Source organism: Camelus bactrianus, chromosome 13 (genome assembly GCF_048773025.1).
Source record: "Camelus bactrianus isolate YW-2024 breed Bactrian camel chromosome 13, ASM4877302v1, whole genome shotgun sequence".
NCBI classification, from domain to species: domain Eukaryota; kingdom Metazoa; phylum Chordata; class Mammalia; order Artiodactyla; family Camelidae; genus Camelus; species Camelus bactrianus.
In genome coordinates this window covers 47,618,208-47,634,538 of record NC_133551.1, presented here as the reverse complement: position 1 = coordinate 47,634,538, position 16,331 = coordinate 47,618,208, and the positions used below count along the sequence as shown (strand labels likewise).

Sequence of the window (16,331 nt, the reverse complement as noted above, 5' to 3'; positions counted from 1 at the left end):
CCTGTGGTCCAATAGGACAGCTTACAGCTTACAGCTAAAGGACTTGAACTCAACCCCCAGAGACACAGGGGCTTGAGCTACTGGTTCAACTAGAAGCATCCTTTCCGGGGGAGACCTCACTCCCTTGCATTAATGCCTCCAACAATGGACTATGTACAGCTTATCAGCTCTGCCAAGGCACTGGATGAAGAGGAGGTGAAATTTTAAAAGTTAGTCCCTGTACCTAATACTGACAACCTATGACTTATACCAGAAACTGTGAGGGAGACAGACAATATAATAAGTACTGGGAAGTTCTACCTTAGGCCTAATCTAAATCTTTCATGCTACTGTTTAAACCCATTCCCACTTGGGTTAATACATGTTTGTAAAAAGCTTTCACATCCTCACAATGAAAGGTACTAGAGCAAAGCCAAGTATTATTAAGCTGAGAACCAAGGCTCACAGGCTAAACAGAGCTCAGAGACCTTAACCACTTAAAGCAGGAGAGGTGAGAGGAAGAATTAATGTGTGCTCTATGGCTCCTTTCACTGAGGGATTACAGATTAACTCCTGCTTCTCCAGACTTGGAAACCACAAGGCGAGGGGGGCTTTTGACCCTGACTGATAACATGGCTGGTTACTGAGATTCCCTACCCGCACAACGGCTTTGTCCAGGAACAAGCTGGCTTCCACATAAACACTGGCAGCAACAGGAAGCAGCCCAGGATGCTCGGTGCCAATAGTATGTCAGCATCCAGTGCTTTCTCCCTTCACAGTTTATCTCCAGCATGATCATATCCTGACACCAAGACAGTCTGTTGATTACATGAGCACTTGTCTCTGGTGTGCAATCTGATAATCAGACCCACTCTTTCTCCTCAGACAAAGAGACCAATAAATCTCACCCTTTATAAGTATAGGTGAAAGACAAAGCCCTTTACTGGCATTTAGCAAAATGGGTATTTTCCCTAGTTTTTTTTTCCACAATGACAACAACAACAAAAAAGACTGCACATGGTCAGGGACTGTGCGGCAGCCCAGCTGCTGGAGACAGAGCTCTGATGAGTTGGAGCAGATTCTAGAGATGGTAGGGAAAGGGCCTGGGGAGGAAGGAAAACACATCCTATCCTACCTCTGTCAGAACCATGTCTCCAGGCAGAATATCAACTGGAACTGAGAAACGACCTCAAGAAGCCTAATCACATGTTCCTTACACAGAGCAGTAAGACACTTGTGTCTAGGTGCGGGCTGTGGACTCACTCGAGGCAGAATCCCTCTTCCTGCTGCCCAGCACTGAGCCTGTCTCTCTCCTAACACAAGCATGTGCTTGTCTGTGTACACACGCGGCCAGGGTTCTTAAAAACTTCTTGTGCAAGAGAGAACATCCTACCAGGGCAGAGGAGCTGCTTAGGAAAATCTGGAGGTGTGGGATGGTTCCTCACATTTACTAATGAAAGATTCCTTCTGGCCGGAATGACCTCCCTCCCTACCCGCAAAGGCAAATACAGCCAGATTGGAGGAGGTCTCAGAACGACAGCCCCATCCTGTGTCCATGCCTCTCTCTGCATTACAATTCCATTTAGTACAGATGGAGACGGGGAAATATTTAGATGATTCAAGGTTTTCCAAAGACTTTAAATACTCAAAAGAGCTAGTCAGCAGTATAGTTACTTTGGGGGGAGGCAAGATGTGGTTGAGTAACTTCTTGACAATATTCATCCAAGGAACATGTATTTTTATTTGGTGCCAGGCCCTAATGATAGGACAAAGATGGATCAGATCTAGTTTCTGCCCTCAAGGAGCTCACAGCCTAGTGGGAAGATGGATAAATAATTACAGTATAATGTACCTGAATGTTGCTACGTTGGGGTGAGCACCACCCAACTTGGGCTCAGGGAAGGCTTCCCACAGAAGGTGACCGTGGGCAGAGTGCTAGAGGACAAGTAGGAGGGTGGCAGCAGCACACAGGCAGAAGGACTGTCATGAGCAGACGTGGACAGTGAGAGGGCAAGCTTTGGGTGAGGGAAGTGAGGGGACATGAAACAGAGAGGTATGAGGCTGGACACAAAGGTGGGGACCAGGTCAGGGAGAGTTCTGAGCCCTGGAAACCCGAAACAAAATGGTAGAATCAATGCACACAGCACAGCCACATCCTCACTTTCAGAACAGGGATCAGTCATAACAAGGATCCCAACACCACCAGACCTACTACCCTCCAGAGTAGGTCTTATGTCTTTGGGTGAAGCTTTCTAGGAAAAAGAAACAGCTTTCATCATAGTCTCACAGTCGCTGCTCCCCTTCCCCAAAAGAGAAGCAATAGCAGCCCTGCTCTGAAAAAAAAAACCCTTTTCCCAATATTTTCAAGTATCCATTCCTGCCTAGGGCCGAGCTCCAGCAGTGATCTGTTCCATCCTAAACAAGCAGCAATCTTGCCCACGTTCAGACCTGCCTGTCTATGCCAGGCAACCTGCATGGAGCTGGAGACCCACAGGGGAGGCCGCACACAGAAAGAAGGAAGAAAAGGATAAGGAGGCATTACACTTTCAGGCCAGTGGAGGGCTCAGGTATCTGGCAGGATTAAGGAAAATCTTCCCTTCCCTTCCAGTAAGGAAGGGAATTTTCATCAAGAGATGATTTTTTCCAAAGGGGCAAAAAGGACAGATTAGCGCCCCCTGGTGGTATAGGTAGTTCCCAGGAGAAAGGGTTGAAAAACAGTTGACCCCAGAAAGAGCAAGAGCCTCAACATCATCAGCTGGAACAACAAAAGGCTTGAGTGACTAGACACCTTGGCAGATGGATGCCTACAGCAAAATGCCCAGCCAGGTCACTGGCATTGAGCCCAGGAGTCACCCTCAAGATCTCCTATCTGGGCTAAGTCAGCCTCAGAACCCACTGAGCCTCCCACCAACGGCAGGCCCTTCCTCAGCTTCCCCCACAGCACAGGGATTGTCTGGGGATTACTCAACAACTTCTTTCTTCCTGTTTCACTCGCATGAAGAAAGTGGGTCTCTAAATGAAGGCACAAAGTCCCTAATGTACCCTCACCCCAAATGCTTAAGACTCCAGGAACACACATGTTTCCCATCACCTCTGCTACCACACACACTTGACCCATGAGTCCACCATCGCCTGTGGCCACCACTGAGTGCAAAACATTATGAGTCGCAGGGGAAAGCAGCCACAGAAGGCCTCTCCATACAGTCCTGAGAGTCAAACTCTGCAGGAGCGCCTCCTTTCTGCCAGTGGCTCTTCTGAGCCTCCAGCAAGCATCAAGGTCTCAGTTAGTCCCAGTTTCACAACCTGTAAAATGGGGCCAATAAGAACCTGTTGGCGAGGTGATCGAGTTCAGTACCAGCATAAGATAAGGATGATATTTCAGCCTCAGCTAGGCTGTCCTCACCCTCTACATGGACTGTCCTTCCCTTTCCTTGGTGACAGAGTTGTGTTTCCCAGAAATTTAACCAATGCTTCACACAGGACCATTTTGCTCAAGGACAGAGAAACATCACCAAAAAGGTATGAAAGCCTGAACAAAACTTCTTCCAAGAAGGTGGAATCTTCACCTCTTGCCAAGGGCTCTAAGGGAAATGGAACTGAAAAGAAGCTGAACCCCAGAGGCACCACCCTGCTCCTAGACTCCAACTGCCTGGTCACTGGGAAGGATGAGGATGACAAGGAAGGGAAAATGTTAGGGAAGCTGGGACAGACTGTGCCACTGCCCTCCCCAGGTTCCCCCATGACCACAGTGGTCCAAGGGGAGGGGCAGGCTTTGTAAAAAGCCAGCTACTGGGTCCGACATGCACCTGCCTTAACTGCTGAGAAGACCTAAGCTTTCTCTAAGTGGCCAGTATAGAGCACCAGTGATCCCCAAGCTACTGTCCCAGCGGCCCCTGATGCCCAGCTCTAGGCCCTTACCTCTGTACAGAAGGGAGTAAGCTGTGGATGGACCACGGGCTGGACATACATGTGAAAGGTAGACTCAATCTCCATGGTCCGGCCATTTAGCTTCAGGATGGGGAACTCGATGATTTCCTGGAATGGCAAAAGCACAGAAAAGGAGGAGTAAGTTTTTTTAAACCCACCATTTCAAATAACTTAGAGTCAAGAATAAGGGAGTGTTTTGGACTCATTAGCTCCTGCCAGGCCAAACCCAAGACTGTGTGAGATGCTGCTAGCTCAGTTATAATCCTAACCCTCCCACTGTTAATATCTTCACAGATTCCAGGGACTCGACACACAACATCCCCACTGTCTCTGGACGGGGAAGGCAGACAGTGGAAGAATCTGCCCCACGTGCCCCAACTGCTTTCTAGCAGAGGCCTGCTCATTCAGGCCCCTAAAAGGAGCCCCCCTTCCTCTTTCCCAGGTCCCTGCCCTGGCCTGCGCCTGGGTCTCCAGCCACATAGACAACCAGCCATCAGACTAATACACAGAATTCTGCATGGGACGTTTACACAGAGCCAATGAGCTTCTTCATTAGTTTTTAACCAAAAAAAAATTTTTTTAAAGTAATAATATATAAAGCCAAAGGGGATACTGAAGAGGAGAAAGCTGAAAAAGAGTAATAGGAGCTAATGCCTCCCACCTTTCTTTCAGGCAGTACGCCTTCCCTTCAGCCTGCTCCCCCTGCCCCCCCAATCGCTTAGCCAGCCCTTCCCAGTCCACTGGAACGTAATGGAAGGAGGAGGAGTGACAATTTGTTTGGTGTCTCTAAGATTAATTTGTCTCCGTTATTTAATAGAGATGCACAGCACCCAGGTCCTGGTGTGCAAACAGGCTTGCAGCACGCCGTCTGTGCAGCATGCCTCACACATCGCTCCTGGGAAGGGAGGAACACGCCGGAGGGGGGAGAGGGCCAGAGGCACACACGAGCGTCAGAGAGAAGAGGGAAAGCCAGGAGAGAGAATAAAAAAAATTATTGCTTTTTAATATTCAAAAACAGTTTGCAAAATTTAATCAAAGCAGAGGAAAAGCTAACATTTTTACCACTTTGACATTTTTATTAGCGCTTTCATAAATTTTTAAAACATGAATGGAATTAGTTTACAACACAAAAAAACTGCCCTGAAAACATCTGGAAGAGACAAATAGGAAACAATAAAAATAAATAAATAAAAGCAAAATCCTCCGAGTAAAATTAGCATGTGAAAAAGGCCTCCACTGCAGAGAGAGAAGGGGGGCTTTGCCCACTCAGCGGTCCCCACAGTCAGCTCCAGAGGCATCCCTACTCCAGGTCCCCCGTTTTGGAGAAGACCTTTCCAGTATCACTAAAATCAAGGCAAATTGGTTCTCTCCAGGGACAGCCCGGAGAAGCGACACAAAGCTGCTGACACCTGGCTGCACTCAGGAAATGGATGAGTGGGGAGACAGAAGGAGAAATGGTCGATCTCCCTGATGTTGCAGGGCAGCCAGGTATCTCCCCACCAAACATACCACCTCTATCAGGCTTGTTTTTAAAGCATTTTATCCAACATATCAGAGCATGACTGAAGATCAAATCAAGACAGCCAGATTTCATGACAGAAAAATTCAAGGGTTCTGGTTGCCCGGCCTCCCTGGGCTGCCCCAAAGGTGGAGAAGCTGACGGGAACCCCCAGAGAGAGGAAGGGCAGAAAGACTGCAAGACTGAGGCAGAGGGGGACACAGAGGAAGCCCAGGCTGTGGCTTAAACTAGATGATAGCTCTCCTCCAGCACAACGCAGGCCAGAGAGAGGAGAGCTTTGCTCTGAAAAACAAAACTGAGGCGCACACACACACAAATACACCTTGGTCCTCCTGCAAAATCAGATACCCAAGACTTCCAAGAGCTAACCCTGAGGTAGGGTTCATCTGACTCCTGAACTTCTGACATACCCTTCCTCTGCCACTAAGTAGAAGAAACGCTTCCCCAGCTGAAAGACCTCCGTAGCCTGGCAAGTTTGGCTGCCCTGGTGTCCAAGGAAACAAATACAGCCAGCTCCTCGCTAATAGTGTTAGCTGGGCCCACAATGAAATTTAACCTGTGACACAACTGTACTTTTCATTTAAAGTTTCATTTGGAGAGAAGCAGTGTTTGGAGACCTGCAGTTTGTCCTGCTAATAAAGACAAGTGTTGGGACCTTTAAGGATGCCATTCATCTCTGGCTTTTATTAAATTCAATTTTCTTAAGCCCACGATACATTATGAAATTAGGAGTTGACATTCCTCTGGAAACAAAAATATCTATCAAACATAAATAGAAAAAAACCCTCTATTACCAAGAATTTATGGCTTAAAGTTGATCTCTTTCCACTTTTTTACAAGCACATGGTTTGTTTTAGATATCTGAAATGCTATTACAGATCCAGAATTTTATCAGTATTTATTATAAAATAGTAAGCGCTTCAGCTACCGCTCTGACCAGCACCAAGTCAGCATCCCCAGGAGACATTCTTAAAACTTGGCCGTCGGTTTACCCACTGCAGCTCAATCCCTCCTGCTGTTGGCTTTCTCACCCCTGGGGAAATGGAGCCAACCTAAGTGCTCATACTCAGTATCCACCCTCCCAGAGAGGGGGAACAAGCCAGCCTTGGCTCCAGGGGAAGACGGGTAAGCCCTGAGATGCCTGGGGGCCAGGACACAGCAGACTGGACCTATCCTAAACACCTCTGCAATGTTGCTCGCCCATCAGCCAAGCCTGCTCTCCAAGACCAAGAAGAGGGCCAACCTCAGAACGTGACTCTGCAGGGGCCCTTCCTCAGCATCACCATCAGCTGTTGTAACAATGACCTTCCACACTGGCATATTCTTTTGAGCCACTGAGGATGCAAAAGAGAAACTTTTGGTAAAAGATCTTTTGGGGAGTCAGAACAGAAAGGATCTCACTTAGGTACTTCTTACCTTCCCATATTGCCCAGCCAAGCCCAGACACTCAAAATACTGGCCCCAACAGCCCATTCATGGGAGAGGAGCCCCAATCTGTAGCCAGCTGACACAAGCCTGCAGCCACTACACCTGGTTTATACCAACACTTCAACAGTTTTCAGCTGATAATGAGCAGAGCAGTAACCCCAAAGCTCTAGGTTGATCACATGAATTCCACCCAAGAGCTTATGAAGATGTGCCCTAAGTGCTGGCTTCCAGGGCCAGGTGCTCAGATCATGACACTGTCATCCCTACCCCTCCTCCTTTGCCCTCCCTCCATTTCATCATCCCCCTGGGAAGAAGTTTTTCTTTAAGGAACACTTTTTTAAGGAGTGTCTGCTTGTGTAAAGTAGTACCAAGAAGGAAAGAAGAATCTGTATTTAACATCCAGCCCTCATTCCCAACCCTAGTAATAATTTCACAATTTCTTACTTTTGTATGACATTTGCGTTCGATTAAACTACGTCTACTCTGTGCAGAACACTGTGCAGGTGTTGGAGAGGAATTCCGAGATAAGGTCAGACATAGTCTGCTTTGGAGAAGTAGACGAACCAGAGAGCAGAAAAGATATGTGAGTGAATAATGAACGACGCACCATGAAAGTATCTCAGTGGAGGGACATACCGAGTGTTACGCTATTCATTACAGTGTGCTTTCAAATACATTTCCTTATCTTACCATTTTTAATCCTGGAAGATATGTCATATCGTCATCATCATCAGGTCATAAACCAATACTACGAAGCACCTACTGTTGACCAGGCAGGGCTGGGTGTGGACACAGAGGCAAACACGAGATGTGGCGCCTATCTCTGAGGTGTTCAGAGTCTGGGCAAGGGGTAGAAAGAAACAAGTCCCAACACCCTCAGAGACAGACAAAAAACAGAATCATCTCATTCTTTCCATTTATTGTTTACTGTGTGCCAGACACTGCTAAATACTCAAAAGAAATGACAGCATTGAATCCACCTAACAACTCATGAGGCAGGAATCACTATTTTCTCTACTTTACAGAAAAACTAAGGCCCAAAGAGCAGTTGTCGCTTGCTCAAGGTTACAGTGCTAATAAGGGACAGACTGGGGAAAATGAGACTTAAAGAGAGTAGGACTCAGCTTTCAAAATCTGAAAGGTCAAGAAAGATCTGATTTTTTTAGTCTGAAAGGCTGTCTTTAAGGAGCTCAGTCTCCTGTCCCCTAGGAAGAAAGGCTGTTCTCACGTTACAGGAGCAATGAATGTGGACCATCCAGGCAAAAAGTCCTGCAGGATTGCTACTGAAAAGCCTCCACTACGGCTGCACTGACACAGAGGGCGCTGAGCTCTGGACTCGGGGAGGGCAAGAACCATCAGCCTTCAGTTTGCATCTCCAGCACCCAGGTCCATTTTAGCATACGGCCCTCGCTCTCAGCTTTTGGTAAGTACACACATGAAGGGGTTGACAGACGCCGAGACAAGCCGAGTGCATGGCTCTAACAGAAAATACGCTTTTCACAGAGCTCTCCATAGGACCAGAGAGGTGAAATAATCTACCTAAAGTGACAAGATGTTAAGTATTTGAGCCAAGAATCAAACGCAGACATTTATCACTCGAAAGTACTTTCTTCCAGATCCCCTGCCTCTTATCTCTAAGTGTTTTCTCACCCTTCCTCAATTGCTACAGACCACCAATGCCCCAGTTTTCTGTTTGCCTGGGACAACAGTTTCCAAAAGCAGGAATTTGCTAAAATTGGGACAGCTGGTCACCATGCACCATCCACAGCTACCAGCACTGCTAGGTTGTCCAAGGGTGGAGTGCCATAACCCCAAAAAACTGGTCTGCTGATGGTGGACGGGAATTGGCCACAACTTGACAAGGATGGAAAAAAGCCTCAAACTTGGATTTTTCAAAGTATCCATGGTTCCAAATCTATTGTATCTGCTGTCTCCCTCAATAAAATGCCAGCTACAAGTATTTTTTAAGGGGATGGAAGACAGAAAGATAAAAAGGAAGCACCAAGCAAATATTCTTTTATCTTTTTAAGTGAGTGAAGGTTTTAAATGCAGCTACTTTCTAATTGCTTAAGTAGGAACCCCAGTGGTTCTCCTGCTAAATTGAGGACAAAACTAGAACAGCATTTCAGATGAGATTGAGCGTGTTCAGGGCAGTATGGCCATAGACCGCAAAAGCATTTCAAATGGAATTTCACACCCACAATCAGTAGATTACAAGAAATAAATGTGTAGGTTGCTTTCAGGGTATTCAAACTCCCTTAAACTAAAAGTGTCTTTGGTGATAAGATTGTATTTGAAGATACAACAACAAAAGGATTTTAAGCAGAAGGGACTTAGGTTAACCGTTTCTTGACAGTGGGACAGTGTAGCATTGAGGTGGGTACAGCTCAGTGGTAGAGCGCATGCTTAGCATGCATAAGGTCCTGAGTTCAATCCCCAGCACCGCCATTAAAAACAAATTAATAGAAAAAATAGTGTAGCATTCTTACAGACTTTTTTCCCAAGCACAGATTCTTCTTTGCCTGAGCTAATGTTCCTATGGTCCTGTCTTAAATTACATAGTTTTTCATGGCTGCCCCCTCTCAACCGAGGAACTAGCATTCCCTGAATTTAGAGATGGTAACAACCAATCTGTCCCTTCTCTCCATCCGCTAACACAAAGTACAAAAAGAGTGCACCCCTGCACAAAAAAGTCTGATAAAATCCAAAAAGCGACATCATCATACAACAAGGTAGAAAAAGCAGTACCTGGCAAAAACATGGGTTTTATCCAGACACGTGATTTTTGGATAAGAGTCTCATGCAAAGACAGGCCCTTTCTCCAAGGGATGGAGGAGCCTCTTGGCCATAGGCAAGAGGGGAAGTTGAGAGGGAGAAGTGAGTACCACTGGGCAACGAAGAGAACATGGTTTGCTTAACAGTTTCTCCTTTAGGAAAAAAAAAAAGACATTTTATGCACAAGGAGCTTATTTCTTAAACAAACACTCGTGGTTTTGATTTACACCATAGCCTGCTCCTAAATAATTTATGGCGGGTTAAATTTATTGCCGAGCCCTGGCTGGCTGCAAATTCGAATTGCCAAATAATTAGATTTTAGGGCAAAGCTTATAAATTACCCGTCGATTTGTCCGGACTTGTTTGTCAGTTGCTTTGTGCTTCGGGTCATCTTTGGCATTTGGCTGTTTGGGTTTTAATTGCTGATTTACACTTTGACAGATGAGAGCTGATGCTGGAAGTTTCAGGACAAGGAAGGGTAAAAAAACTGGAGCTTTAAAAGGCTGATTTTTCACCTACATGTCCCTCTTCACCCATTCCCACAGACCCCAAAGCAATTAAAATGTAAGAAAGAGGCAGAAAAGAGACACTGCTATTCTTTATTTGGGGATGGGGGGGTGCCAAGTGAATTATAATTTACTTATACTGAAACCTGAATTTTAAAAAAATTTACAATACCATTAAATGAAGGAGACCAAAAGTCTTAGAAACTGCCTTCTTATCCAGGAGTGCACATGCTTGTGTCTGTCTCGGCATGCACATGACTCTGAATCAGCCTCAGCACAAACATTTTCAGATAATCAATTGTAAATAACTTCTGATATTAGTGGCCTCTGTGAAGCTGACCCTTCAGGGCAGCAAACAACCAAATGATTTCTTCGTAGCTACCTGTATACATATATTTGTCACAGAAGTAATTTAAACAAATCTGAGGTTGTGTGCAGGAGTGCCCCCCCAGGGGCAGCACTAGGGGATGGCATGGAAGTGGAAGGGTGCCAAGTCCAACTTACCATTCCAGTGGAGGAAAATCCATGTGGATAGAGCTGTGGCTGTCTACTATGTTGATAGAGGGCCTGCGGGCTCTCTTTATGCTCCCCAGAGAAGCAGGGCCTGCCTCCTAGCCACCTGCTGTACCTAATAGCTTACTATGAGGCCATGAGTCAAAATAATACTAGAAGTAATCCTACTAACAAGAGCTGACATGTGCAGCTATTACACGCCAGGCAATGTTCTAAGCTCTTACATTTTATCCTCCCAACAGTCCTATAAGATCGGTACTGTTATTAATCCCATCTTGCCAATAAGGCAACTGAGGCATAAGGAGTACAAGTAACCTAATCAAGGCAAGTCCTACTGCTAGTAGGTAGTGGAGACCAGACTGAAATCCAGGGAGCCCAGTTCTGGAGTCCATGCTCTGAATCACCAGGCCCTACTGCTTCTCCTCAGAACAGCCTCTACCTCAGTTCCCCTTGCTTTGGAGGTCCAGGGTCCACATTCTGGGACTTCAGCACATTAAGCCAAAGCCTGTTCAGTTAATCAGCAATAAGGTGGGGGAAAGTCATGTAACACGCTCAGGATCACAAGATGAATGAAAGACCTGGTTTGACAAAGACCATTTTTCCAATCAGTGCAAATACCACATATTAAAGATCCACTAGCCAGGGGTGAGGAGGTTGGGGTGATCAAGACAGACCAGGCCCACTCAGGCAGACAGTGGGGTCTGGTCAGGCAACTTGGAAAGGAGCCCAGAGAGGCTGGCTGGGCTTCAGGAAGACTTGCTCAATAATCGCCATCCACAGCCTCGGGGGGCTGTTGGTCTCTTCACAGAAGACTGCATCCCCCTGGGGTGCTTCAGAGATTCCTGTTCTCTGTCTGCACCTGACAGCTAAGAGCCAGGACAGGGGAACATTTGTGCTGGCATGACAGCAGATGTTTAAAATCACTGACCAGTAAGCAAGCAACGTACAGACTGACATCCTGGCCACAATGCCCTGAACACTTGTTTCACACACTACACTGGCTCATCGGAACCCACTTCTCTGTAAGGCAGGCAGGTGTCACTGCCCTCTTTTATAGACGAGAAAGCTAAGGCGGTCAGTGGTTTAAAGCCTGGTCCCTTACAGGCAGCATCCCATCACCTGGGAACTTAGAAATGCAAATTCCTGGCCTCCACCCCAGACTTTCTGAATCAGAAACTCTGAGAGTGGGGCTAGCATTGTGTGTTTTAACAAGTCTTCCAGATGGTTCTGATACTTGCTGAAGTTTGAGAACCAATGGTCTAGAGTAGAGCAGTATTTCTCAGGCTTCAAATTACCTGAAGATCTTGTCAAATTACAGATTCTATTTAGTGCTGGAGTAGGGCCTGGTATTCTGCATTTCTAACAAGCTCCCAGGTGATGGGGATGCTGCTGGTTCTCAGATCACACTCTGAATAGCAAAGGTGTCATCTAGAACATCTATGTGACTAACTCCTTATCACAGAGAAACTGACCCACTGAGAATCAGAGCCCAGGGTTCTCAGCTCTTCTCAGAACAAACCCTTACTCAGCCCCATTTCAAGCACCTCGGGTGAGCCAGCCACTTCCTGCTTCTGCCATCGGACATGTCATTCTCTAGGCTGCTAAGATCCAGGGGAGGAAAAACTGGCATGTCACATCCCAGAATTTTGTAGAGCAAATTGGCCCATCTCTGTTGGGAAGCCAGCAAGAGGCCTTCCTGCCATGGCAATACCTGCTCCCTTTAAAAACGCAGTCAAGACCCTGGCACAGCTACCCACTGAACACTCATCACACTGTTCTCTCCAGAAAAATACCTTCCTTCTGTACAAATGAACTAGAACGAAGGACTGGACACCTCTCCTCGGAAGACCTCTCATTAGAGACATAAGCCAGGAGCCATCTTACAGCCCCTAGTCCTGAGAAAGCCTAACACTGGCCACAGATCTGGAACGGGATCACAGCAGTTCCTACAATATCCAGAGGCACCCAGCTGGGGAGCCTCACTACATTCCACTCCACCACCATGAACTTCCTTTAAGGCCTGCCCCGGCACTGCTTCTCCAGTTGTGTTACCTCCTGAATGAAAGGAGACCTTATCAAAATGGCATGTTTCCCCAACTCATCAGTCCCTGCCTCCTCCATCCCCAACTACCAATCCCCTTCAGTTGATCAGTTGGCCTTTCATTCAAATCTGTTAGTGCTGGGAGGGAGGGGGGAAATATAACAGTGAACAATGCAGACAGAGTCCCTGGCCTCCATTTTGGACATTGCAGTCTCAAGCCATGGCCCTCAGTGTGTATCTGATTTAGAGAGAAAGATTCCAAGCTTTCCAGACAGTTATCAACCCAACCATCACTACTCGCCTCCCATAGGCCAATCGCCAAACAGTTCATCAAACAGATCCTAGAAGAGTAACTACCTACATCACTGCCAAGGAACTCACCTATATCAGCTCTCCCTGACATGGATCTCCAGCTCAGAGCACTCCATTTACAATGACCATTAGGTTCCACGCTCCACTTCTCATCAGATCTCTTAGTGCCACTGACTGCCAGAGCCCACAAGTATCTAAAAGAGCTATGAGCTACTTAAGAGCATGGTTCTCAAGCTTGTTTCTTTCCCTGCACACACAACAGGTAACCTAGCTCCATTCCCACTATCACCACCTTAGCCCAATCCACTAACATCTCTCAAGCAATGCCTCCTAACCAGGTTCCCTATGTCCACATTTAACCCCCTGGAACACCCTGCACTCCATACCCATGAACTCTGGCTACAACATCAATTTCTGTTTCCTCCCTTCCATTCCCCAATACACACTGCCTTTTCTGGCCCACCAATTTTGCCCCCCAACCTCACTATGGACTCTGAACCTCCCCGTGAGAGCCTCCACCAGCATTTGGCCTTCAGAAAAGCCCTTGGCTGGAGGGGCCCCGCCAGGACCAGACACTGACCACAGCACTAGAACAGAGTGGAGCTCATTCAACAGATGTTTGCTGCCACAGACTGAGATCTCCCACTGGCCAGCTACATAACAGGGGCTGGGCCTAAACACAAGCCCGATTCAAGGCACCTCTACTTCGGGTGAAGAGCTTTCCTGATGTGTGACTCTCCCTCCAGAGTCTACCTCCCCCTTTTCTGACTCACCCAGCACCTAACCAGGCTTTGCCTGTGGCAGCACTCAATACACACAAATCCTTCTCTGCCTGCTCACTCTTCTTCTGCCAGCCTGGGGCCAGCAGCGGGGCTAGTGTCAATCTGGGGACATTCTTGTATCAGGCTTTGAGGCAAGGACTCAATTCTCACAGCGAGAGCTCAAAACTCATCACATAAATGTATGGCTTCTTAAGTATTGTGAACACTCAGGACAAGAGAATAAAAAATAATCATCCCAATGGCATCTTAATCAAAATGATGCAGGATCCTTTTCCCCCACAAGACACAGAGATGGAGGAAGCATCTCCTAATATCAGTTTCCTCATGTCAGACAACTGAGTTTGGTCTACAACATAAGAAATGTAATCAACAGAGGGGAAAGGGAAAACAAGACAGGATGGTGGCAGGGAGAAGTAAAGCCTGGGGACTTAACCAAAGTGATCCTTGGGATTTCTCTCTCCCTCCGCGCTTCCCAACCTACTGGCTTTCTTTCTGTGGCTATGAACCTGCTGCTGCCGCTCAGAGGGAGAGCTCATCCCTACCTCCCACCCCTTCCATCACGTCCACTGTAGCAAATCTCTTCTCACCCAGGCCTTCCTGCCTCTTCATGAATTCTTCCTTCCTTCCTTCCTTCTGTCTCTCAATGTTAGTCAGCCGGCCGTGTATCTGTTTGAAGGGTATAAATCTCCCTGGTCTATGGAAGGAGGTCTTCCCAAGGGATGCTTAGCAGATTCAGATCCAAACTGCCAGCCAGTACTTTGAGGGGTGGGGGTGGTCATGTCATTCCCCAGCCCCTGATTCTCCCTAGAGACCTTGCGCAGCCCAGCCCAGTGCTACCTTCAGTGGCAGCTGAGGTATCAGATTGGCCCTCCCTGACAATGCCTTGGGGCCTTTGCTCACATATTTCTGTCTTGACCCTCACCCTTTCTGCCCACACTTTATTGGCTAAAATTCTCTAAAACTTCTTGTAGCCTTCATACTCTCACTTGTAGCATCCCAGTTAGACGTTCTACTGGAGTGTGAGAAATACCATATCACAGGTACAGACAATCCTACTAGCCAAACGGTGAAATAATTTGCTGTCTTCAAGGTCTTCATTTTCTCTCTCCCTCTCCCTCATTTTCAACATTCCCACAAACAAGCCTGCAGCCCAAATCGGTTTTTCCAGACTTTGGTCAGTTTGTCCGAGCTAACTCTGTGAGCACCCTCTTTCATACATGCTACGGCAGCTCTGAGAGGCCTCAAGCCCACTTGGCCCCTTGGCCTCCTGACTTTCCCTTAACAGGAAGCTGATGCGACCCCTCTTCCGCACTGTGAGCAGAGCTGACTGTTCCCCTCCTCCACTGTCCCGAGCACTGACCCACGGGACACATTTATCAGGCTGCTTCACAGCGCTTACATGGATGTCTACTCCCCTCGACTACGGGCTCCTCGAGGGTAGGGACCATTTCTCGTCTTTATATCCCAGCATCCAACATCAAGCTGTTATCCAAAGAGTAAAAAGAGGCCTTTTTGATACCTCTAAGGTGGTTACCATGAGGTCCTCTCCATTTCCTTTACTGACTTGGTTGGTTTTGTCATGTCCAACAAAAACCTTAAAAGGCAGCTCAGTGTCACTGTTAGTTTACAGTCCCTGATTTCATTCACCATTTATCAATGGCTCTATTCTTCAGAGCTCTTCCCCACCACCAACCTTAGCCCAGTGTCTAACAAAATCTGCATTCCAACAGCTGTTTCTGCCCTGGAGAGGCCACCAGGATAATAAGAGGCTGGGGGGGGATGTCTCCTGATTTGCACTAAATTGCGTGGTGATTTTGTTACCAGTGACCCAGCGCTCCCCAAGGAAGGTTCCTGGCCCCATCCCCAGGCAACTCCATAGCCTAACTACACACTGTGGCAGCTGAAAGGTATAAACCCTGGGGAAGGTAGAGAAGCAGTTTGAACAGAGAAAATAAACCCACTTCGATCGTACCTCTGCTATGCCAAACACACGAGGCAGTACCACCATGCATCGGTGCTCCCCTCCCCAAGATGTATATTTTACTTTTACATTTTTGTTCTGTCTGCTCCAAATAAAGAAGGGCCCTTCAGCTCTCCCGTGAAGTTACAACAGGGCCAAGACCCGGACACAGCAAAGGCTTGTTCCCATTCAGGGAGCACTAGAAGGAGCTGCAGTGAGAGTCATGGGAGGCCCATCCTTGTGAGGGACCACCAGGGAACAGCAGGCTGTGGAGGGGGCTCGGGCAGGGGGAGGGGGAGGCACCACATTTATGGAAGCAGCAACAAAAAAGGACAAAAGGGCCTGGTGGGCTGCCCCATTCCCACCCATCACTGGCCACCAATAGAGGAATTCATTTGTAGTGATCCTGGAAGAAGAGATGTGTTAAAGCAGAGAGATAACTAAAAAGAAAGGCAATAATTGGTCTGATGGGCAGGGGAAAAATTATTTCAGGAGTCGAGAGCCTATGCAAGAACACTTACAGCTCACACGGTCGTCATAACTCAGCCCCCTCAAGCATTCTGTGCTCTGCTTATGGTGTTAACTTTAA

General features: G+C 47.3%; 1 protein-coding gene across 7 annotated transcripts in view; it reads right to left on the bottom strand.

Annotated features, from left to right (window-relative positions):
- Positions 1-16,331, bottom strand: part of ERI3 (ERI1 exoribonuclease family member 3) — a 123,096-nt gene that overhangs the window by 87,072 nt on the left and 19,693 nt on the right. For all 7 annotated transcript variants that reach the window (XM_074376623.1, XM_010948750.3, XM_045511842.2 and 4 more), the window contains one exon: positions 3,898-4,014. In XM_074376623.1, coding sequence (XP_074232724.1) covers positions 3,898-4,014 — 117 coding nt within the window. The remainder of the gene's footprint in view (positions 1-3,897; positions 4,015-16,331) is intronic.